The sequence below is a fragment of the Lampetra planeri genome, chromosome 1, assembly GCF_965212315.1.
Source record: "Lampetra planeri chromosome 1, kcLamPlan1.2.h2, whole genome shotgun sequence".
NCBI classification, from domain to species: Eukaryota; Metazoa; Chordata; class Hyperoartia; order Petromyzontiformes; family Petromyzontidae; genus Lampetra; species Lampetra planeri.
In genome coordinates this window covers 32109022-32135048 of record NC_136107.1, presented here as the reverse complement: position 1 = coordinate 32135048, position 26027 = coordinate 32109022, and the positions used below count along the sequence as shown (strand labels likewise).

Below are 26027 nucleotides of genomic sequence, written 5' to 3'. Positions count from 1 at the left end.
AATGGTCAACCCCACTGAACCCATTGCAAAGGTCTGCATTTCTATTTGATTTCTCAGTTGAAACAATGGGGCAGGTTTCTTAAATGGCACCCCCCCCCACCCCCAGGGCCCATGTCCACGCAATCTGCAGACTGGGTTCGGTGGGGTACACCACATTTTTGAAGATGTTTGCTCGGCGTGGAACGGAGAAGCCAACAGTCCTCTAGAGAGGCTCTCTGGAGCTCCTTCTCGTGGGGGCCCTTCCACCAGCAGTGGAGCGAGCAGGGCATTGCATGTCCACGCCTTCGTCATTACCCTTTCCCCACCCGGAAACTTCTGATGCATCGCTTCCTCCTGGACGCTCACCTGATTTCTTAGCCGCCCGATTTGGTTCCACCTCCGGCATTCTGCTGTTCTCAGAGGCTCCCTGCTGCTGCTGCTCCTGTTGCTGTTGCTGCAGCTGCTGCTGCTGCTGCTGAGAGTCGGGCGTGCTCGCGAGGGCATCACTGGGCAGCGAGAGGGCTCGGCTGACCTCGACGTGCCGCACCGCGGGCAGCAGCAGTGTCTGCTCCCCCAGCGTCTCGAGCCGGGAGCCGTCGTCCACGCTCTGCGGTGGGGAAGCATATCACGCGCGCGTGCACACGCACACACGTCAAATATGCGTAGAGCGCGCCTGTAATACTGCGTTGGCAGTGGCGCGCAAGCACAAATGACGAGCGCCACATATTCGTCAATAACGCTGCCCGAAACAGGAAACAAGTATATAAAAAATGGCTGACGACGCAGGCAATGGTAATGCATCTCTAGCGCATAGTGTGTTAACCGTATGTGTGTGTGAGTGCGTGTGTGTGTACACGTGTGTGGCAATATTTATCACAATATTGCCACCAGGCGTGGTTGCTGGCCACCGACGCCCTCGTGTGCCATGCCGGCCTTCATAGGTGCTCGCTAACAGCACTTGCCCCAACAGTCGGTTAAGGCTACACAGGGGATATTTGTCATTGTCTTTTTGTACACATGTGTGCATTGGCCGTTTCGATCAACGTTCAGATATCGCGGCCAAGGCCCACGGTAGCGCATTCGCCGCTTATTGTAGAGGTTCGTGGTTCGAACCGGCAGGCCGCCCTGGTTATTGCTGCCGTCGAATTAACAAGAACAGTGTTCGCGATTGGTCGCATGACGTCATTTGAAACGAGTAGCTCCAACTGTGTGCCGGCATTATGGTCCGAAGTTGCCAAAATTCGTAGAAGTTACCCACAAGCAACTCAAACGGTTGACACTCGGCAACATCGCCCCTTGCTATACAACTGTCGCAGGCTGTGTCTGTGAAACACTGCACCTTCACGGTAGCCTTGCACTCCAAGAATGGTACGAATATCAAATGTTATAAACTAAAAACGTTTCCATTTTTATTTTATTTTACCAGCTAAAGCCCATTGAGCTGTATATAACTTTTTTATCTTTCCAGATGCGACCTGGCCACAAATGATAGCTCAACAAAGTGGCTCATCGCGTGGAAATGTATAGCAGCCATAAACTCTGAACGCACGTTGATTTTAATTGTGGAGGGAAAAATCCGAGTACCCGGAGGAAAATCCAGGTGACGACGGGGAAAGAGACATGCAAGCTCCAAATATACAGGTGTCATCAGGGTCCAGGGTCGGGATGGAACCCACGCTCTCCTGTATAGCAGGTGAGATAGTAAACATCTTAGCACCGTGGCGCCACCAATTCACTGACCAACTCGTCACTAACCAACTCGCTAGCTCGCCGGGTTCATAGCCGCGGCACGCTAACCCGCAGCGCCGCCGTTGACGATCGATAGGGGGACGCGCGACTCGCCTCCACGCTGGGCCTGCGGAACGTGAGCTCGCTGCTCAACCGGCCGGGGGGTCGAGCGGCGCGGAGCTCCAACCCGGAGCGGCGAGGGTTCGATCCCCTGCTCCCGGCCAGCGCCGCCGCCGCCGCCGCCGCGGAGGAGGAAGGCGAGGACGCGATGCAGCGGAAGTGCGCCGGGGAGAACGACGGCGACGAGACGGCCACGAGCGCCGGGTTGCCGCCGGGGTTGGGGGTGGGCACCGCGATGCCCAGGAGGCGGGCGGTGGCACTCGGCAGGCCGGAGGCGCCGATGATCCCGGCCGCGATGCGCGCCGCGTTCTCCTCCTCCTCTTCCTCGTGCGCGTCCTCGGCGCTGTCCTCCAGGTGCTTCATGAGCACGGCCACCACGACGTTGACGAGCACGAACTGCGCCGTGAGCACGAACGTCACGAAGTAGATGGGCGAGATGACGGGCAGGTACGAGATGCACTGCCGGTCGAGGCTGCTGCACTCGCGCAGCGTGTCCTGGGCACGTGGGGGCGGGCAGGCGCGCGCAAAGAGGTGAAGGTGCAGCCCTGCAATTGCGTGCTCACTCTCTGACGCGATACTGAGCCCCCCCCCCCACCCTTATTTACCCAGGAGGGCGTCAACGGAGTTTCAAGGGTTCGCTTTTTGTAAGGGATGTTTGGCAATTTTTATTTCAGTGACCGTTTTTTTGCATGCGGGAGGAATCCGGCGCACACGGATAAAACCCACCGGGCGTACAAGGGAATGGCTAACACAACATTTATACTGCGAGGTCAGGAGCCTGCTTGCTCTACTGCCACCGGCTTGGCACCTTGAAGCCGATCGGGTGTTGAAGTCTCACATCGCCTGGTTATTTCTGCGAAATTCTGCGCGTTAAAAAAAAAAAATTCGACTGCCATGCAGATTAAATTCATCTCTGTAACAGTGGGGCTTGGAAAAAAAAAGTACTGCTCTTAGTGTGGGAAAAATTACACTTTCATATATTTCAGAAGTAGTTCTGTGATATCTCCTTCCACTCATCATTCCCTGTCATGGGGTGGGTGCTATGCTGTATTTATGTATGTTGAACTTCTCTTGCACCGTACGTAGCCAACAAACTCGACACATTGGATTGTATTCTCCATCTCATGCTGACGCCGCCGATATCAAAACCGGGATAAAATCGGGGCGGAGTGGGGGGACGCGAGGAGGGATATAATAAAAAAAAGTCCAAAAGAATAAAGTGAGGACGGAGTCAGTCGAGTCGTGCGTGTAAAAAGCTCCTGCAGCTAAATTTAAAACGAGATTGTGAACACGATGTCGCCGCACAATCGCACCCAGCGATGCGACCAAGACGAACGCCTTAAACTTTCTCGCCCGTCGTTTGTCAAACCCCTCTCAATTAGGCAACAGCCGTATCCGGGCACGCGATCAATTACCCCTAACGAGCCGCAGAGCCTGACATCAGTGATGCGTCATTAATTCCAAAATATGCCTGAACCCGCTTCGCCAGGGGTGCGTGTCGGGAAAGGCGCAGAGCAGTTCTGCGCCAAGTTGTGAGTTGCACATTGTAAATCCACGTGGTGGAGGTAACGACGGTTGTTGCGACGATTTTTTGTCCATGCGTTTAGTTCGTCGTCCTTGGCTACGTACGGTGCGAAAGGAGTTCCCCGTATATGCATCGCGGAGAATAGATGAGAATAAAGAGGGATTCGAGAGGATTAGACGGGAGATGAAAAGAGAGAGGTAGGAAGATACGGAGATGATGAGCTGCAAAGGAGAGGAGGAGGAGTGGGAGCGAGCGGAGAGAGGAGGGAGACGAGGAGGAGGAGGAATGGGAGAGGGCGAGGAAAGGGGCACGACAAGAGAGCGGAAGACACAAATAAGAGAGGAGGAGGAGGAGGAGGAGAGAAGATGACAACAGCAGGGGAGAGAATGGAAGAGGAGATGGGATGACAACATAGACAAAGAAAGAGAGAATAGAGGAGACCGAGAGAGAGAGAGACGCGAGAATGCCGAGATAAGCTAAAGAGAAGGGCGGGGAATGCCAAGGCAAAACAAATGAAGAGAGGAGGCAAGACGCGAGAGAGAGCGAGAGAGTGAGCGAGAAAGTGAGCGAGAGGTGGGGGTTTACATAAAGCAAAGTAAAAAAAAACGAAATGATGAACGAAGCAAAGTGTCGACTACACCGAGCATCTTCTTGTTTCCACTGATCGTAAAAAAAATTAGATATGGTAAGACAGAAGAGAGGATTGAAGCAACGCAAAATGAGAGGGGAGGGGCAAATGAGAGGGGGGGGGGGGAGAGGCAGGGGGAGGTTAGCGAGAGGAGCCGAGTCGACGGGAGGCCGCGTGGCGACACCTTCATGATGCCGTTCCAGTTGTCGCCCGTAGACACGCGGAACAGCGTGAGCAGCGCCATGCCGAAGTTCTCGAACGTGGCGTGACGGCTGAGGCCCTCGCACGGGTAGTCCTCGCAAGCTGCAGCCGGCACGCAACCACGCATCCACCGCCGTGAATAGCCACGCAAAGGCAGAGATGCCGCCGTGTAGCCTCGACAGACCGCTAGGGCAAGTGCTGTTAAGCGAGCAGCCCTGAAGGGAACGACGAAGGGGGTGGGTGGCCAGCGCCGTGCTCGGTTGCCTTTGTCTCCCCAGTGGCGATGTGTAAACATCGCACCGGGCACTCGCTTGAGGCAATCTAGGGGAGGCCCTTGACCGGGACAACTTCAGATAATCGTCGCTGGTGTTGGCCATGAGCGGGAAGCGAACTCGGGGTCGCCGGCCTCGTGGCGCAGCGCGCCGACCACTGCGCCAACACTCCCCACGCACTTCCCCGACTCTCACGTGGCTAATCTTCTAGCGCTGTGGCCCACGCACACAGCTGCACTGACCATCGTGAGTAAACATGGGTGCATATTACACGGAGTGAAGGCACGTGAGCACCAAACGGTAAGGGCAGCAAACACTGGCCCTAACAGCAAACTGAAATACACGCATCACGTATATAAATGTAAAATACAAATGATACATTCAGAGCAATGATGGTGACGGTGGTGGTGATTGTTGTGGTCGTGGCAATGACAGTGTTGTTTGTGAGGGTGATAACAGTGATGTTAAGCGTTGTTCCTTTTGGTGGCGATTGCTAGGAGAGGCTCCAGTGATGTGAATTATGACGCGGGTGGTCGTGATAGCGAATTTGCTTACAATGTTAGCCATGACGGTCGTAGCGTTAATCGGTGATGATGACAATGATCCTGATAACCGTGCTTATAACGATGTAGGTGACAATGCTGGCGATGTTAGCCACGACGGTGATAACGACGATATCATTGCTGACGACGGAGAAGGTGGTGTACTCACTGAGTCCTCCGAAGAGCTCCACCCCCAGAGCCGCGTAGATGAAGAAGAGGAGAAGAAAGAGAAGCCCCAAGTTCCCCACCTGCAGCGGACGCACACAAGAGGATCACCTCCAGTGGTGGCCCCCAGCGAGTGGTGGAAATTCTACATTCCCACGACGAGGGCTAGTCTATCCTGAGAATAGCCATTATTGACAAATGGGTGCTCGTTGTGTTGACCCTGGGTGGACGACGGCTCTCCGGGTAGACCGACGAGCGGGAGTTTGAACTTGTGGCGTCACACGCAAAGTGCTTGCCACAAATGAACCACAATGCTTTGCTGAGCTCGTCAAGGAGCATAAACCATCAAGCGAACTCGCAGCATCGGCGGCCTTTTGGTTAGCCATCGACAAAGACGGTCGCCGCATCGCGCGGTTTCAGATGTGCTTCTACGGCCGTCTGGAACGCTCTTCCTTCCGATATTAGGAAGCCACTGGAGCTATGCACTTTTAAATCATCTAGCTGGAGAACCCATTTCATTAAAAGTAATTTTTTTCTTCCGTTTGGTTTATTGTCCTTCCCCCACACCTCCGATGTGCACGGCTGGTAGCAAACGGTGCGAAAGAAGTTCAACATACACACGTACATACAAGTGTGAGCCGAGTGTTATAAGTTATAACCGCTGCACATCTTCATGGCAATAGAGCCAGAGATTAGTCACAGCACCTGGCACACCACATCCAGCATACCTCTTCATTTAGTTGCGATGACAAGTCACGCGCCTATTCAAGTCCGGCGGCGACCCGAAAAATTGTCAGTGGGGGAAATGAAGGCACGAGCAGAGCCCGCGTGTTTACCATGTCACTGCCGGTGCCACGCGTCACGTGCAAGCGCTCACCTGGGGGAGCGCTTGCACCACCACTGCCAACAGCGCCTGCATCCCCGTTGCCATCTTCACCAGCTTCAGCACTGCGTAGACACACACACACGTAAACAAGCACGCACCCACACGCACAAAGACAAAGATCCCCCGTGTAGCCTTGAACAGGATGTTGGGGCAAGTGCTGTTAGCGAGCATCTATGAAGGCCGGCAAGGCACACGAGGGGGGTAGGCGACCGAGTGGGTGATTGAGTGAGTTGGTATCGGGGTGAGTGAACAAGCAAGTGTGTGAGTGATTGCGTGAGTGTGCGTGAGTGTGCGAGGTGAGTGTGTGAGTCACCGCGTGTTATGCGCAGGACCCTCATGATGCGGATGATGGTCGGGTTGATGGGCAGGGATGCACTGATCTCAATCTCCTCCAGGATAATGCCCATGATGGACAGGAGGACAATGGCCAAATCGAGCTGATTCCACCTGCACAGGTACAAAATGAACGTCAATCACAAAAACCATCGCCACCGTCGTCACTTAGCATGTACATTTGACAACAGACGTTCCCCAACTATAGTACGCGTGGTGTTTGGTAATTCAAAATTTGACCCGCATTTATATGAAGTCGAAGTTGTCCGTGAGAACATACATCGGTATGATCTAGATTAGAAGTTTTCGTGACTGCAGGGATCCATACTCTTTGGTTCTTTCGGTAAAGTCACGTAGGTAGAAAATTTAATTAAATCACGACGTTTTGGGCCCAACACAAGCGTCCGTCATCTGGTGGGACAACCACAGCAAGAAACAACTGTTGCAGTGGGCAAAAGGGCTGCTGTGACAAGAGGCTATATAGATAAGAGAGGGGGGAGGAGCCAGGGAGAAGAGATAGAGAGGGGGGTGTGGGGTAGGGGGAGTGGGGCGCTCCCCCTACCCCACACCCCCCTCTCTTTCACTCCTCCCTGGCTCCTCCCCCCTCCCTTATCTATATAGCCTCTTGTTACAGCAGCCCTTTTGCCCACTTCAGCAATCGTTTCTTGCTGTGGTTGTCCCACCTGATGATGGAAGCTTGTGTTGCGCCCGAAACGTCGTGATTTAATTTATTTTATTTTATACCTACGTGACTTTACCGAAAGAACCAAAGAGTACATTGGTATGATATTTAAAAACTACCCCTGGCAGCAAACCTCCAGCAATATACTGGAGGTTCATTAAACTCAATCAGGTAAGAGCCCATTGAGACAAACGTCTCGTTGTGAGTACAGATATAACCAAAATGTCTCTCTGCTTAAAACAGCAATGGGGGTGGCATTCATCTGCACTGCTGGGGCTGAGCCAGTGGCAGAAATCCCACACTGCTATGACAGACAGGGGCAGTCAAATAGCATTGCGAGCGAGGCGCTCGAGGAAGCTCGTTACAAGTTAAATAATAACTATGCAATTGACCGAGGGGAGGACAAATCTAGACGCATAGAAGCTAATTCAGATAATTAATTCAGTTGTATCATCATCGTGATCATCGCCGCTGTGTTAAAGGCCGCCCGGGCACATGTGCTGACCTGTCCTTGAAGTAGCGTCGAATCCCGAACGCCAGCAGCTTGAGCAACGCCTCCAGCACGAAGACGGAGGTGAAGACGTAGTTGCAGTACTTGAGGCCCTCGTTCAGAGACTGTCGGCCAGCGGCGAAACGGGCGAGAGGAGAGCGCGGTTACAACGAGGTGAGGCTACAACGAGGTGAGGTTACGAGGTGCAAGGACAATTACCAGTAGCATGACGCACTCCACGGTGCTTTACCACAAACGAGAATGACGACGGACTTGCTAGGCTTGTGCTCTCCGCGTGCCACAGAGTGAAATCCTCGAGGCTGCTCGAGTTTGCCGTGCGTGTACGCACGCACGCACGCGTGTGTGTGTGCGACATGCCTCCACAAGGCCGACTCGGCCATAAATGAGTAACGCGTGCGTGCATGAGTGTGAGCGCGGGGGAGAAGTTCCACTGTGGTTCGCGCGAACGCGCAACGATCCATTGCGCACACGGCCGGCAGTCGCCTGCCCACAGGTGACGTCAGCTGCCAGGCGATATCCCGACCTGCCGTGAACCTTCCTCACGATGCCGGCTCGGCCTCAAATGAGCACCCGGTGTGGAGAGTGAGACGTCAGCATTTCGGGAGGACAAACAGGGCCGGGTCGTGGTGCTGACCACCACCACCCCCCTCGTGTGTGCAGGTGCCGGCCTTAACAGTGTGTTTCGCAAACAGCACCTGGCCCAACAGCCTGTTCGTGGCTACACGGGGGGGGGGGGGGGGGGGGTTCAGTGTCTTTGTGCACGTTGCACCTTGGGCTGGTTGTAGTGCTCCATCGCCATGGTGAGGACGTTGAGGCCGATGAAGACGGTGATGAAGATGTCCAGGTAGCTGGACGTGCACACGGAGTGGATGAAGAGGCGCACGGGCGAGTACTCGGAGTAGTAGGGCTTCTTCTGTGCCTCTGGAGAAGCGGTGTGGGTGAAGGACAGCGACAATCACCACCGTCAGGAACCGTAGCAGCAGCAGTAACAACATCTCCACGATGATGATGATGTTCACGATAGTGCTCAATCATGCTCGGCCTCGATCTGTACTCGTATCCTCACAACGGGTACCACGATACCAACTGAGATGTACAGTGTGTCCTTAAATTAATGGGCGTGTGCAGGGTAGCTGTTTTCTTAACAAAACCCTGTTATTGCCATGACGACCTAATGTAGCCTGTTTGTATTATCTCCACTACCAGTGCCACTGTGATGATCATCAGCACCACCACCGTTATCACCACCATCTTCATCAATAGCAGGATTAAATAAACACCACCACCACTACTACGATCAGCATCATCATCATGACCACCATGATCACCATGTTCATCACTAACATCATAAACACCACCACCACTACGATCATCATCATCGTCATCACCACCATGATCACCATGCTCATCACTAGCATACTCATAAACACCACCACCACTACGATCATCGTCATCACCACCATGATCACCATGCTCATCACTAGCATACTCATAAACACCACCACCACTACGATCAGCATCGTCATTATGACCACCATGATCATCATACTCATCACTAGCATCATCATAAACACCACCACCACTACAATCAGCATCATCGTCATCACCACCATGATCACCATCCTCATCACTAGCATCATCATAAACACCACCACCACTACGATCATCGTCATCACCACCACCACCACCACCATCCTCCTTGTCATCACGGCCCGGGGGGGCGGGCACCGGATGCGCTTACTGCGTCGCTTCTTCTCGGCCCTCTTGAGCCTCTTCTCCTCGCGGAGTCGAGCCTCCTCGGCCTCCTGGTGCTGCCGGCACTTGTGGAAGTTCTCCACCACGACGCCCACGAACATGTTGAGCACGAAGAAGCTGACGAGCAGCAGGAACGAGATGAAGTAGAGCAGCATCCACGGGTTGTAGTTGATGACGGGCTGCCCGGGAAAGAGGGGCAACGGCGTCACGCGTGCGCTCACGCGTGCGTGCGTTTGATCCGCTGGTTAAAACCCCACGCGAGACGTTTCCACATTGCAACGTCTGGTGGGGTGGGGTGAGGGGGGGTGTTTTCTGGTGTTGGAGGGATCTGTGGCTATTTATATTGAAGAAAAAAAACAATAAGTAAGCATACACTTATGTATGTGTGAATGTCGGACCTCTTTCGCACCGTACGTGGCCGGGGGAAGGACAACAAACTAAACACAAAAAAGGCAGTTCTCAAGAAATGAGAAAAAAAGTAAAGTTCTAAATAGTTGTCTTAGGACAGCGGTAGCAAGAGCAACATCGTTGTCAGCGCTAACAAAGACAAAATATTTCCCGCCCCCCCCCCCCCCATATGTAGGATCACAGAGCTTGGGCAATTGTTGGTACCGCCAGTTCTGGCTGCCTTCCTCCTCGTGTGCGGTGTCCCGCACCTCTGTGCTGGGCTACACATTCCATCGCGTTCCGAGATGTGATTTGCATGAAGGGGGCTTTATTTCAATAAAACATTATCATCGTTATTGCTGCCTTCTTGTTACAATCGCATTGCTGTTTGTGAGTTCCTCTTCAGGCCGGCAATAGAGCACACAGTGACGGTGTGACGAGAACGGCCTTTGTCTTCCCAGTGCTGATATTTACACACGACAGCAAGTTTTAGGCTGAGTGGGCCTAAGGAAGGCCCCCTGATTTAGTAAAAATATTTGCCACCAATATTATCTGTGGCCTGGGAAACGAATCAGGGTCACGGGGTTCGTATTACGGCGAGCTAATCTCTGTGGCACCACTGTGCCCACCAGTAACAGTGCTGTAATCATCATCAACCGCAGCAGCGGTACTGTTATCAAAATATAATTATCATCAACAGCAGTAGAATCATTGTACTTTTCATGATGAGCAATAACATTGATTTCGACAGGAGAACAATCATCAGCAGCTGCAACAGGATCAACACTGTTAGAAAAATAATTATCAGCAGGAATATCATCGTTGTCAGAAACATCTTTCGTCATGAGCATCACGATGATCACTGGAAGCAACAGCAAAGGCGGCATTGCTATATGCATCATGATTATCATCACCACCAAAATCGCAATCAACATCATCAGGAGCAGCAGGATTATCACTGTCAGTCGAAATACTAACAGCATCATAATTAGCAGCATGGTCACCCAGCAGCAGCAATACCTGCAGTATCAATATTTTCTAACATGATGAGAAGCAGCATGAAAATCTCTGTCATTTATACCGAAACGCCTGAACGATTATACCAATTGTTTAACTTAAAAATGTACAACATTTAAGTACGAAAAAATCTGAACCAAAAGATAATTATCACTGAAAGACATCGTGAGTGCACGGTAAGTGGACAATGTGGGCCACTAGCAATGATGTGAACAGACACACGAAGTCACCACAAGGTGGCAGAAGGAAACCATCGTATCATCAAAAAACATCAGAGGCCACGCAAAATAAAACCTCGGTCTGCACGGAAATTTCACCTCCCTCTCGGACGGATAGCATTGCCATCTTTCCCACTGTAGACCAAACCCAGACATATTTCTCAGTCAACCTAGCCGAGGGGACAGCAACTAAAATAACAAGAAGATACATCTGTTTCGAATTAGGTAAAAAAAACCACCCCCTTAATATTTCAAGAGCAGCAATGCACGTGGCGAATACAAGATGGCGGTCCTTCATAAATAACGTCACGGAACATTCCCTTAAAGAGGCTCTGGAGCCGAAGGTTGCCGACCCCTGTCCATGGTGAACTGGATTTTCATGGTAAACTGGACTTCTGTGATAAACTGGATTTCCATGGTAAACTGGACTCCCATGGTAAACTGGATTTCCATGGTAAACTGGACTCCCATGGTAAACTGGATTTCCATGGTAAACTGTACTCCCATGTTAAACTGGATTTCCATGGTAAACTGGACTCCCATGGTAAACTGGATTTCCATGGTAAACTGGACTCCCATGGTAAACTGGACTCCCATGGTAAACTGGATTTCCATGGTAAACTGGACTCCCAAGGTAAACTGGTCAGGGGTTGGCCATTAAAATAACAAGAAGTGCCAGATAAAAGTAATATTCCAAGAGCAGCAGAGCATTTGAATACGCCACGGCGGTCATGAATAAATAACGTTACGAAGCAATCTCTAAAGAGCCGCACAGAGTAAACTCGGGATTATTTGGCCGTCAGTGGGCGAAGAAGTGTCCTGATTAAAACGAAAACAGACAATGTAAAAGATGAACCAATAAGGCTACGAAAACATACATTTTTGTTGACGTATGCAGAATGGGCGTGAGGACGTAGAATGCAGTCCGTTGTGACTGTTTGTTGAAGTAACTGGTCATCGGGTGGATCACAAGCGAGAAGCTGCCAATGGGTAAGGCGCGGATGCCGAGTGTGGAACACTACACATTCACTATTCTTGGGGTCTTTCGGTAAAGCCACGTAGATAGGTTCAAAGAAAATAACAAAAAATAACAAAAAACTACGACGTTTCGATCGCAACACAAGCGGTCGACCGCTTGTTTTGTGATCGAAACGAAGTAGTTTTTTTTTATTTTCTTTGAACCTATCCACTTCAGCAATTGTTTATTGCTGTGGTTGTATAAAACACAATCTTCAACAAGCAAACACGCGTACACGTGTACAGTCATAGGCGTGGCTGTGCTGGATTGGGTGTCTGTGAGCAGCACTCCATTCACTGAGCCAGTGCTCGCCGAGAGTCCCGTTATAGACAGCCCAGATCCATACTCTTTGACGTTTGGGCGCAACACAAGCGTCCGTCACCTGATGACGGGCTCTTGTGTTGCGCCCGAAACGTCGTGATTTAATTTATTTTATACCTACATGACTTTACCAAAAGAACCAACGAGTATGGATCCATGTAGTCACGAAAACTTCAAATCTAGATTCTATCTACGAGACTTTACCGAAAGACCCAAAGAATATGAATTCCTGCAGTCACGAAAGCTTTAAGTCAAAATTTACACATTTACTGTTTCTATTTCTTTTTTTTTCACGAGCACAATTAATCCGGAACGCGGGTAAATCCACCCACAGACAACCCGCTCACTAACCGCAATACAAATGAGATGGTTAAAACGAGTCGGACTACTACAGATCCTCAAACCGAACCGTGGCCCTCAATCGGGACAATTCATCACGTCGACAGGGGCGCGGGTGGCGGCGGGGACCGTTACACCTCCGCTGCTGCTGCTACTGCCCGTAGGCTGCAAGAGATGCGAGAGCGCCATGTGTGTGGGGGAGAGAGAGAGCGAGAGGGGAGATGAGAGTGGAGCTGAGTTGTACCTGCTGATCGAGCCCCACGGCATCGAGACCGGTGTACATGATGTTCACCCAGCCGTCCTTGGAGGACAAAACGAACAGCGACATCAGGGCCTGAAAGCACAAGCGCACACGCCTTAGCAAACAAAGACAAGGGTCTCCCGTATAGCCTTTAACAGACTGTTGGGGCAAGTGTTGTTTGCGAGCACCTATGAAGGCCGGCACAGCACACCAGGGGTTGCGTTTCCAGCATCTTGCCTGGCCGCTTTTGTCTTCCCAGTGCTGATATTTGTACACTGAGTGGAACTAGGGGAGGCCCAGGACCAGGTCAGACAACTACTTGCCACTGATGCGAGCCGTGGACTGGAATCGAACGCAGGTCGCCAGGTTCTCAACCACTTGTAAAGTGCCCCTCGGTATCCACTGCACACGACAAAGAAGCTCTTTGATTGGATTCATCCTTTTGTGGCACATTAGGAACGGATCACTCTATTAATTATATCATTGTGCAGCAAGGGAGTAAAGTGGGGTTCTGTGAAAATCCTGATGTGCTGCGCAGTGCATCAATGCATGTGTGTACAGCAGCATGTGATGACTGAGTTGGGCCTGTAGGTGGCTGGCGAGGTTATACTGGTAGGAACCACGTGGTTCCACTAGCCCACAGAGGATTATTGTGTCCGTCCGTCGTGCATCCAAAAATGGGAGGGGTGGGGTTGGGTGGAGAGGGGAGGGTGGGGAGGGGCTGGGTGGAGAGGGTGGGAGGGGCTGGGTGGGGAGGGGAGGGTGGGGAGGGGCTGGGTGAGGAGGGTGGGGCTGGGTGGGGAGGGTGGGGCTGGGTGGGGGGTGGGAGGGGTGGGGCTGGGTGGGGAGGGGCTGGTCACCCCGTGGTGCCCTTATAAAACTCAACGTTTAACCTACTCACGCCGGCTTGTGCCCGCCCTCACAGTCGGGCATATTTGCGGAATACACCACGCCGCCGTTGACCCTGGCCATTGACCGAGCAACCCAACGTTCCTACCAGCTCCCTCCGCAGGAATGTCTTTGAATAACCGCATGTGTACACCAGCCAGATGGTGAATGGCGACTCGGTGAAGATTGCTGTGTGTGACACACGTGCTGTTGCATTCTACAGATTGACCACAATAAATGTGTTTGCCTTCGATTTGGAGCACCTGCCCAACGTCCTTCCATTTCGAGTGTGCAACACTTTCCTCCACTATTCACGCACTCGACCTTGCTGTGCATGTTGAACTTTGTTTGCGCCGTACGTAGCCAACCGCGCTCATCGGTGGTTCACACACCTGCCCGAGGTTGTCGAAGTTGTACTTGTGTTTCAGCCACTTGTAGTTGGCCCTCTGGCAGTCGGACTTGTTGGTGACGTTCTTGGTGTCCAGGCCCTCGCAGTAGTAGAACTTCCCCTTGAATAGCTGCGAGAGAATGCGACGGACGGGGGGGGGGGAGGCAACTTCAATCACCGAGACGAGCAAAACATCGCAATCCGTGTTGATCAATCAATCAATTGATCACTAATTAACCACTCGTTAAAAAAAAAACACGAACCCCATCGCCATTAACACGGTCTTATAACTGAAGAAAATATATTTATAAATTCATAGCCGCTGTGAAAAATGGTAATTGCCCAAAATGTTTGAATCTGTTGAAGGGAAAGTTCCTCATACATTATCTTGCTCTATGCGCTTGTTATTATAATGTTTTATTAATGATGAAGGTTATGCGTTTGTGGTTTGCTTGTACATCACTGCCAATGCAATTTCTTGTTTGCTTTGACCTGCTTCCCTCCCCAATTATATTCCAATTGAGCTTTCAGCATCGTATGATTAGATTTTTTTTTAAATTGTAATAACAAATTCTGCAATGAAGATGATGTCACAGACCTACTTCTGACGTCACTTCAACAGGCATCTTCATCCACACTCGACGCAAATTTCTACTTGCTTCTTTGCTAAACTTTAATTCATTTCTCTTGCTTTCATCAATTCCGTGACCCAGGTAACGATTGCAAATGAGACTCTATCCTGGTCTCTTGATTACACAAAATTAACTCAAACTTCGAATTTCAACCCGTTTAATGCCCTGCAAAAGAGTGTTCACGGCATATATGAAACGTGAACCAAATGTTGAAGTCTCAGAGCTGGAATAGGGCAAATTAAGCAACAAAAATTAAAGTGTAGTACGGTGATTTTTTTGTGTGTGTGTGTGCGCGCATGGGTTATCGGTGACGGGGCTCAGCCCATCGCTGATCCTCACTCCACCTGAAAAGCCGCTTCAACCACGGGCTGCTGTCGCCTGGATTTGTGATCTCCACAGACCTCAGCGGTGCCGGCTCATCGAGCCTGACCCCTCAGCCACCGGGCCACCACACAAGTCCATAAATTTGATTTGAATCGATAAATCAATCGCTGTGTATTCGTAGCCTTGTCCGAGTTGCAGATTGATTCACGCAACGACAACAATGGAATTGTTGTCAAAACCTTCTCTCGATTTGTGTCCTGCACGGCATCTCTCACAGACACACGTATTTGTGGCAGGGGTGTGACGAAGGATCGTTCCATTGTTTAATGAGAATTCGTAACCTCGTGATACATCAATCAAATTGTGTGCACGAAGAATCTATATTTTTGATTTGTGTATGTTGTGTGTTTTGGGTTCACGTGACCTCAACGGCTACTTGGAGGTACAGTACCAGCATTCACTGCGATGTAAAAATAAAAATCAATTCTTGAAATGAATCGTGGCCCTGAATTCTGGCAATTTGTCAAATCAGCGGGGAGGGTGGGGGGTGAATCCATACACCGCTAGTTTATGAACGAGGTGTGATAAAAGTGCGTCCTTGCCGATGGCCAATAGCAATGCCTGTCACTTCACATCCAGTTCATGGCCTGACCCCCACCCTTGTGTTGTTGCACGGACCACGAAGTTGTTGCATCACAGAAAGTGCCGCCAAATGGCCTGACATTGTGAGATGTTATGCCAGGGGAATCTTTACGTAACGTCAAAATGGCACCGCCAGATCTGAGATCTGCCCCCAGACTCACCAGGTGTCATTCATTGAGCTTCAATCCACCTTCAGGGAGGAGTACATTCCATGACAGCGTTTCCAGTAAAAATCGCTCCGGAGTGGAAACGACCCCAGCAAACCTCAGTGGTGCACTTGAGAATATTTCCAGAATCGCCAGGATTGGTTGGACTGCCATGCAGTGAGTCACTGGGACTTGAAAACGCTCTATGGAGCATCAGGAGCACATTAATTAAAGTGGAATTTAGGAGTTTTACGGTGAATTAGAGGATATGGAATGAGCATCCCCCCCGCATCGATGCAGATGACAGTATTTTCACTCTATAAAAAGTACATTTAAACATCTTTATGAGAACAATGCAATAAACTCAACGTCCAATTCTGTGGTTACTGAGTTGCGTCATCTCTAATGACTGTCTTGGGATTTATCGATTCCAAAACACAGTAGAGGGCCGATCCCTGCCAGGTAACTCGGTTTCTTTCAACAAATATAATAAACCGGGGCAAAAGCAGGAAAAGAGAAAATGGGAATGCGCCAACACTGTTATTGATTCAGTCACCTACCAACTCGGCAAGATCATGTAGACACGATAAATTATTTGTTGATTGGCAGGGGTGCAGGAGCATGATGAACAAAATAAACTCAACACAGTCCGTTTAGCACGTAGCAGGCTTTCGCGGCCAATATCATCCATAAGAGGTTTTTTTGGGTTCGATCACGTAAATATATAAATGTGTCGTTAAAACCCGCCACCACCCGACACAGCCAACTAGTAAGGGTTGTCACGTAAAGAGAACGTGGCCAATTCGTCACTAGTACAGCACTAACCGGTGTGTTGGAGAGCCAAGCCACAACATTTAAAATCCGAGTACGACGATTCGCCAGTAATTACAACTAGCTTCATCAGGCGACAGCCAGATTTGTGGAGAAGTCCAAGTGTTTCGTCAATAAACCTGTGGCATTGAAAGAAAAAATGTAAAATAATAATAATACGACGCTTTGGGCAATGGCCCTTTTTCTCGAAGGCAGTGGACCCCCATATTTTAAGGCTGTGTAATTATTGGAGGTGCTGAGCTTCATGTAAATACACGGATTAGTTACCCGGAGAACTGTCTAGATATGGCTTTGGATAAAAGGGTGCAGATGGTACGAATGGGGACCAGCTGAGGAAGGATCCATGTTGTCGGTGCTGGAAATGCAGTGGGAACACAGTGAATACGAGTGATTCGCCGGTTTGAATGAGCACAAGTTTTAAGCAAGAATTGTACCACTGTATTCTGCAAACCAAAACTAATGTCAGTGTTAAAAGTTGCTTAATGCCAAAATAAAACACGAATCTATTTTCTAAGGCAGACCTGGGAATATACTTCATGTTGGCTCTCAAAGACGAAGCGTGATGAAATGGAGTGATTCATTAATTAACTAAGTGCTGCAACTTTGATGCAAATATTTTAACATGATTAGGCATTCCACCTTCATGCTGTGATCCTCCTGTGATTTCACTCTGAATGCATTACAGCTTTGCAAACGAACAATCGAGGATTGCTCATGTCCCGTAATCAGGTCTGAGCCAGCGGTGTGAATTTCACGTTCCTATGACGGGCCCAGGCATGTCCGTAACTAACACAACATCTCCCACTGTCAACAAACTCTGCCCCAAGTAGTGCAGCCTCAAATGGCGGTGCCTCAATTTGTCCATCCTGGTGGAATGGTGATGGTGATGATTGTCGAGGCGTGGCTCTACACAATGAGCTACATCATGTCCACACAGCTTCATAATGTCATAAAACATTTACCCACCACCTGCTTTGTACCTGCGAAATGAACATCTGCTGTATTACTCGGGGCTTTGCAATTAAACGCAAGCAGATGTTTGAAATGAGTCAAATTCTTGCCAAATTAAAATTCACTTAATTCTTAATCAATGCTCTGTGTTCACTTGAGTGGAATAACTTTCATAATTAATGCGTATGCAAATTTGCTAAATCCATTCACTATTATATTAAAACCAACAAGGACAAAGAAGTGTGCAAGAGCGAATGCATTTAGTGAGCACCCATTTAGGCCTGGATAATGCAGATCATCACCACCACCAGTGTTTTTGTCGATGCATCCTGGAAATGTTTCAATGTTTTTGTGTGTTTCGTCTCTTGCCCTTCCCCTGCACCTCCGATTAGCACGGATGGCGACGTAGAGTGCGAGAGAAGTTCAACATGCATGAGCACACACACTCACAGCCCTATTTTCAATCAATCCACGGCCGTTGGTGAAAGGGTGGAGGGGGGGCAGTACAGAACAGAGGTGAGCGGTGGTAGTGCAACAGTTAATGGTGGGGAGCGGTAGTGCAACGGTTAACGGTGGGGAGCGGTAGTGCAACAGTTAACGGTGGGGAGCGGTAGTGCAACAGTTAACGGTGGGGAGCGGTAGTGCAACAGTTAATGGTGGGGAGCGGTAGTGCAACAGTTAACGGTGGGGAGCGGTAGTGCAACAGTTAATGGTGGGGAGCGGTAGTGCAACGGTTAACGGTGGGGAGCGGTAGTGCAACAGTTAACGGTGGGGAGCGGTAGTGCAACGGTTAATGGTGGGGAGCGGTAGTGCAACGGTTAACGGTGGGGAGCGGTAGTGCAACAGTTAACGGTGGGGAGCGGTAGTGCAACAGTTAACGGTGGGGAGCGGTAGTGCAACAGTTAACGGTGGGGAGCGGTAGTGCAACGGTTAATGGTGGGGAGCGGTAGTGCAACGGTTAACGGTGGGGAGTGGTAGTGCAACAGTTAACGGTGGGGAGTGGTAGTGCAACAGTTAACGGTGGGGAGCGGTAGTGCAACAGTTAACGGTGGGGAGTGGTAGTGCAACAGTTAACGGTGGGGAGCGGTAGTGCAACAGTTAACGGTGGGGAATAGTAGTGCAATGGTTAATGGTGGGGAGCGGTAGTGCAACGGTTCATGATCTGCAACCCGAGTTCGATTCCCGCTCATGGCCAACACCAGTGACGATTTTCTGAATCAGTCCTGGGCCTCCCCTACGTCGACTCAGCCTCAATTGGGTACCTGGTGCGGTGTGTAAATATCGCCACTGGGGAGACAGATGTGGCCGCGCGTGTTTCTGTCCACCCACACCCTCGTGTGCAGTGCCGGCCTTCATAGGTGCTCGCTAACAGCACTTGCCTCAACAGTCTGTGTCATGGCTATATGGGAGATCTTTGCCTTTGTACAGAACAATTATGGATTTTGCCCCCTGAAATCGATCCATTCACTTGCTGTACTGTCACGCAATATTTGAAAATGCTCGTGAAGATAATCAGAATAATAACCTCGCATCAGCAACAACAACGTCTAAAAGTACATTTTAAAATTAGAAATGTCCCCGACGCATGTCTGTCTTGCGGAAGTGAAATTAAGTCTCCCCGGGGGAGGAGTACGAACCCCGAAATACGTCAAACGCTCAGCCATAACTGATGAAATTACCATCATTAATTTAAAAAAATATTTCTCTTCTCATGTTTTATACAAGGTCACCCGAATTAGACCCACGGGGCTCGACTACAGATAACTCTGTGACCACTCACTGTGAAAATGCAGATAATTGTGGGTACATTTTTTCCCTGTGCAATTGCCCATAATGGAAGCTCATAGTTGCGAAAACCGTTGCTGTGATCATTCACTTGAGGGTCATCGTGAAACTCGAACCTTTAAACTTGGACTAAAGTGGCTCATTAAAGTACACGCGGTAAAGTATATATCCGCAAAGCCATCACTCCAACCATGAAGAAGGACCCTCTTGAGGAGCCATTCAAAACCATCACCTTACCCTACATTGCGGGGATCACAAAAAAGATCTCCAAAATCTGGAATAAACACAAGATCCAGGTCCGATTCAACACATTACATAAAATGCGTGATCTGGTTCCGTCTGTAAAGGGTGTGATTCCGGACATACCCTGGCGTCTACAAACTTAGTTACATTGGAGAAACCAAACGACATGTCTCAGACCGCATCCGTGAGCACAAAGCAGACCTAAAACACGGTAGGACCAACACCTCGGCCGTGGCAGATCACTGTTAAAATTCAGTGGGCTCACATGACATTGACTTCTCCAAGACAGAGGTTCTCTGCAAGCCATCTGGCTACCATGAGAGATTCGTTCATGAGGCGATCCACATATACAAACACAGACAATTTCAACCGAGAAGATGGATTCTGGCTTAGCAATCATTGGAAGGATTTTATAAACCATTTCGGGTCTTAATTGATTGCATTCCATTCTCTTCTTCTCCCCCCTCCTCTTTTCCGAACATAGATGACTCGTCCATCTGACCAACTGCCAAATCGCTTTTTTCAAATTTTAATGCTGTGGATTTCACACCTGATGATGATTGCTTGTGTTGCAGTCGAAACGTCGTGATAATTTTATTGTTTTATATATATAGATTTTATTATTTCCCTTCTACGTGACTTTACCGAAAGAACCAAAAATATAAAGTATATACCGTTGCGATTTTAAGAGTACATTGCGAATTTAAGAATACATCGTACCAAAAGCATTGGAGTACATTCGAGCACACGCACATTTTAGAGTACTAATACTTAGTTCTTCTTCAAAGGTGACCTGGTCGCAAATTATTGCTCAACGAAGCGGCTTATACTCTTTGTTTTTTTGGTAAAGTCACGGAAGTAAAAAATAAAATAAAGTAAATGAAAACAACTAAATTAAATCGAGCCAAAGTCGCTGTTACAGCCAAAGTCGCTGTAACGGTTCCACCTGAAGACAGAAGCTTGTGTTGCCTCCGAAACGTCGTGATTTAATTTAGTTGTTTTCATTCATTTTATTTTATTTTTTACCTACGTGACTTTACCGAAAAAAGCAAAGAGTATGAATCCTTGCAGTCACGAAAGCTTCAAATCTAGAATTAAGTGGCTTATCACGTGGACATTTCGAGCAGCCAAACACTCTCAACGCACGTTTCTAAATGTGGAGGGAATAATCGGAGGACCCGGAGAAAAATCCCCGTGACCATGGGGAGAACGTGCAAACTCCAAATATACAACAGGCATCGTCAGTGTCGGGATTGAACCCACGACCTCCTGCGTACCAGGCGAGGTAGTTAACATCTCGCCACCGCGGCACCATACTGCCACTTTGCAGACCCACGTGGTACCGGCGCTTCTCAGAACGGTTCCTCTTCCTATCCCACGATGTTTTCCGCACAGGGGAAATGGCAGTGACCATGGGCTGCTGCAGGATGAATATGTTTCATTTCAGGATTTTCAACATTTCCATTTCGCAGTCTGGCGATGACGGTGCATTAAAGTACACATAGTACACGTGTTTGGGGCACCTTCACTGAGTAAGACTACATTATAGGACAAGTATTAGAGTGCATCAAAGTGCAGTACGACTATTAGAGCACGTAAGAGTAAGGACATTGTAGTATATTGGAATATGGATATTAAAGTACATCAAAGTATGGATTTGAAGTCACATAACAAAATCGGGCCAAGTGGTACTGTTGGCAGAGTGCTTAACTCAGGGTGGAAATTTTGTAAAGCCAGGAAATTGCAAAACAGCAACCAGTTTGCCAATGACCAAATCACATTGAATGTGCCTGATCTCATTCGATTTCAGAAACTTAGCACATGCAAAATCACTCCTTAATGGAATTAGCCGAACGTTCCAATGCAGGACTCCCCCCAAAATGAGAGTCTTCGGCCTCATCGAGGCTTTTCTGGATCAATCATTGACGCTGATCAAAATACTTGCCGCAGTTGCTGGTCTGCCTTTACTTTCAACGAAAATGAAACATTTATTAAGTGGCTTGACGCAGCCTCCTCCTAAATACAGAAATCAATGAATCTTTTACAGCCGAACCATTTATGCCGCCATTTAAAACAATCCCGTCTATTAATTTCCCGCACCCCTCTTGTCTTAGTCTTTCACATTGAGAAGCGACCTCCTTGTGGTTGCAGATCAATTCATCGATAAGTCCGTGCCGGAGTTTTTAGTGTGCAAATTAGCTGCGGTCCGTGCGTGGAAATTGGCAACTAATTCAACGCGGGAGGGGGGGGGGGTGGCGCTGGCTACACAACCGCCAACTCCACCACGTCCATATTCCCCACATGTCCTCTCCGCGTGCATCAGGAGGGAGAGAAATAATCAGCTTTGTGCCTCGCTGGCGCAAATTAATTGCCAGTCGATTGCGTCGGTTGGAGGTAGATTGTCAAGCGAATGAATGATTTCGCCGGATGTAGACATACAATGAATGGGTGTACAATTAGAAGGTGGCAAGGAATTTACTAGGATTGTACGGACAAGAAGATGTTAAATTTGGATTTAGAACCAAGAATAAGAACATGTTAGTTTAACACGTAAGCTTTCGCGACCAATAAAATCCATAAGAGGTTTTTTTTGGGTCATATCGTGTAAATATATGTGTCGTTAAAACCCACCACCACCCGACACAGCCAACTAGTAAGGGTCGTCACGTAAACAGAACATGGCCAATTTGTCACTAGTACAGCACACCGGTGTGTTGGAGAGCCAAGCCACGTGTTATTTGTATCATGTTATGTTATTTGTATCATTCTTTTTTGTCCTAAATGTATTCATTGGAAAAATAAAATATATTCAGGATGATAAAATATTTGGTATGGCCCTGGAAAGGTATCCACTATTTTACGAGGTATATATCTTTATATTCTTGCTATCAATTGCACACATTCTTTACCGTCAAATAAGTAGATCAAAGCTTATTAGATAGCTCAGAGATTATTGTTTATTGCTGGGAGTGAGGATTTCTTGGTTACACAAGTAAATTACCACCAATACAGAGACACAAGCCCACACATGTGTCACGTAGCGCCGAGCCACTAAAACGCAGCTGGTTGGCACAGTGGGGCGTCCAGGTGGTGCATCTGCCAGTCATCTCAGTCAGTCAATCCATGCCAGCAATACCTTGTTGATCTCGTCAAGGAGCATAAACCATCACGTGAACTCCGGTCATTCTTGCAGTGGCTTTTGGTTAAACATCGAACAAAGGCGGTCACTGTATCGTGCACTTTCCGATGCGCTTCTGCGGCCGTCTGGAACGCTCTTCCTTCTAATATTAGGAAGCCGCTCTCCGGAGCTATGCACTTTTAAATCTATATTGAAAACTAATTTCTTTCGAACTGATTTTTCTGTTTAGTTTGTTGTCCTTCCCCCGCACCTCTGTTTAGCAGGGTTGGCTATGTATGGTGCGAAAGAAGCTCAATATATATACACACAGCACACTGGCCGGTTCGCGTTTGATCTCACAGAAGCCACTTGAGTTATGCACTTTTAAATCTAAATTGAAAACTAATTTCTTTCGGTATTGGCCACACCTCCCCCCTCGTGTGACATGCTGGCCTTAACAGATGCCTGCTATACTTGCCTAGCAGCCTGTTATGGGCTACACGGGAGATCTTTGTTGTTGTATGCGGTTTGTCGGTACATGACCGTGCGGGGGCGCATGTGTGCGTGTGTGCATGCGTATACAAGCGCACGTGTGCGTGCACGCACCTGCGTCTGTGTCTGTGCACGTGTGTATTTACGTATGTGCGTGCGTGCATGTGTGCCCGCGTCTGAGCGTAAGAGGGTATATGCACGTGCGTGCGCATGTGCGTGCGTGCGCATGCGTGAGAAAAATCCCGTGCACATCAATAGCAGCGCACGGTGATGTGACCGTGGCTCACACTAGCGAGGTGTCCGCAGGGGACGCGTGTCAGGAGGTGGGGGTTGTGGGAAGTGGAAAGGGTTTTAAGGGGGAGCCGGATGCAGAGGACTGCAGCTATGTGATTTGGGGGGGGAGAGGGGGCGGGGGGTTATCAGCTGGATGGAGCCGAATTTGGGAGCTCACCTGAACGCCCAGGATGCCAAAGATGATGAAGAACGCGCAGCAGATGAGGACGATGTTGCCGATGGGCTTCAGGGACGTGATCAGCGTCTCCACCACCAGCTTCAGTCCCGGCGCGCGGCTGATGACCCTGACAGGCGAAGAGAGTCCGCGCGTTCGCACACGTGCGCGGTCATTCCCATCGACTCGGGGAGGATGACGCTGCTCGCGCACAGCAACATCGACGACACGTGCACATTTTCATTTCTCCCGTAGCCATGCCCAGCAATCCCTCGCCAACCACGGTGTCTAGTATCCACACGCAACGCTATGGACAACCGTTTTTGCCAGCCACGGTACGCAGTTTCGCGTAACCACAGTTTCAAATCTGCAGCTGTGTGCGAGCATCCGCCACCAAGAGACGCATCAAGCGCGTGTGCCCACGCTCGTCCCCGCGTGCAGGACTTGCTTGTCCTTCAGTGCTGTGCGGCATTCGTCACAAAGCGCAGTCGTGGCTGTAACGGCTACTTTCAGGCGCTATTACGCGCACCGCACCTTTGCGGGCGTCCTCGGTGCCATGGCGAGCGATTCAACACTGACGTTGACGCGACGTTGGAAGAATTCTATGCAAACTTAAATCCATTGATGAAGTGAAGCAGTCAAACTAACCCCCCCCCCCACTAATGATCCATAAGCCTTTAAGTCTTGCCAACCACGGTTTAGCCAACCATGGGGGTTTTTAGGAACCTAACCCCCGCGGATGGCGAAGGATTACTGTATTTGGAAATATGTGTGTCCTTTGTCCGTCACTCCACAAGAAACCCAAGGATCGAAAGCAAAAGCAGGGCCTGTGGTGAGCGGCTGTGTGAACGGATGCCTCCCTATGCACGATGGCTGCCGGGGGGCACTGCGTGTGTTGCGTGCGGCCCTAAGGGACCGGATGCTCAGAACAAGTACAGAACAAGCATTTCATTTAGACCGAGCCTCAGATGCGATAAACTGAGACCAATTCAACCTCCCGGACCCTCAGCGGCATCATCTCCCTGGCACGCCTATTACACAGGACCCTTAAGAACCTCCAGAACACGACCTCACCCTCCTCCTCTCCCCCCCATCGCTCTATCGCTCTCCCCCTCTCTCTCTCTCTTCACCACAGCAGCCAGCCCTGTGCCCTATCGAGTCTCTCAGGGAAAAAGGCATCGGACAAATTGGAGCGGCAAAGAGATAGGTCACGGCCCGGCAAGGGCTCGGCAGTTGTCGATTGCGGTGATTGGAGTGGGGGCTGCTTAATGCGGGTGGTGGATGATACATCAATCCGTGCGTGCATATAAATGTGTGCGTGTGTATGTCCTCGTGTATGTACACGCCCTTTTCAGTACGTATGCACACACGTATGTATGACTGTATGCATGTATAGTGGGCAACGCGAGCGTGATTGGAGGGGTGTGTGGCTGAGTGGGCGGGCGAGGGAAAGAATGATCATACACAGTACGAGAGGGGAGTGAGTGAGTAAGTGAATGAGTGAGCGGGTGAATGAGTGAGGGAATTAATGAGTGAGTACATCAGTGATCGATTCGGTGAGTGCATGAATAGGCAATCGAGCAAGTTGGTAAGCGGGTTGCGTGCAAGTGCATGGGTAAGCACCCTAGCTTGTGAGCGAGTGGGTCCATGGATGAACGAGTGATTGAAATCACGAACGGGTCAGTGGTCGAGTGAGTGAGTGATGGATTTGCACGAGTTGATCGGCGGCTGCGTGGAGTGGCTGGGCGGTGGTGACGGCGCTGCTGGCTCCACATACCGGAGGGGTCGCAGCGTGCGCAGCAGACGCAGCACGCGCAGGATGCCCAGGATGCGCGCTCCACTGTCGGACGCAAGCGACACGATGATGTCGACCAGCGAGACCAGCACCAGGAAGCCGTCGAGCGTGTTCCACGTGCTGCGTAGGTACGCGCCGTCCCCGAACACCAGCGCCATTGCGATCACCTACAAGGGCAGAGCAAACGGTCCCCCACCCCGCCGCCCCCTGGTTAGTCTTACGGACCACGCGGGGGCAAGCGCCGTTAGCGAGCACCCATCCTCGGCCGTGCCACATTATCGGCTCGACGATGACCGCCCTGGATGTGCAAGGCCGGAGGGTGCCGGGCAGTGGCGGTGCAAAGCCGTGGGGGCGGCGAGGGTTTGTGGATCACGCGCACGCACACACGCACATACACGCACACACAGCTGATGCGAAACTCCCTTCCTGTAGGTATCGAGGAGGTGCCATAGCCTGGCCCGTCCTGAGAAAGGCAG

The 26027-nt window shown here is 49.9% G+C and overlaps 1 protein-coding gene across 1 annotated transcript in view; it reads right to left on the bottom strand.

Annotated features, from left to right (window-relative positions):
• Positions 1–26027, bottom strand: part of LOC144721291 (voltage-dependent T-type calcium channel subunit alpha-1H-like) — a 270667-nt gene that overhangs the window by 1054 nt on the left and 243586 nt on the right. The window contains exons 21-33 of the mRNA XM_078598797.1: positions 25534–25718; positions 23760–23886; positions 14149–14274; positions 12872–12961; positions 9314–9506; positions 8342–8493; positions 7567–7676; positions 6360–6493; positions 6038–6108; positions 5165–5243; positions 4165–4283; positions 1822–2322; positions 346–586 (exon numbers count right to left, since the gene is read on the bottom strand). Coding sequence (XP_078454923.1) covers positions 346–586; positions 1822–2322; positions 4165–4283; positions 5165–5243; positions 6038–6108; positions 6360–6493; positions 7567–7676; positions 8342–8493; positions 9314–9506; positions 12872–12961; positions 14149–14274; positions 23760–23886; positions 25534–25718 — 2128 coding nt within the window. The remainder of the gene's footprint in view (positions 1–345; positions 587–1821; positions 2323–4164; positions 4284–5164; positions 5244–6037; positions 6109–6359; positions 6494–7566; positions 7677–8341; positions 8494–9313; positions 9507–12871; positions 12962–14148; positions 14275–23759; positions 23887–25533; positions 25719–26027) is intronic.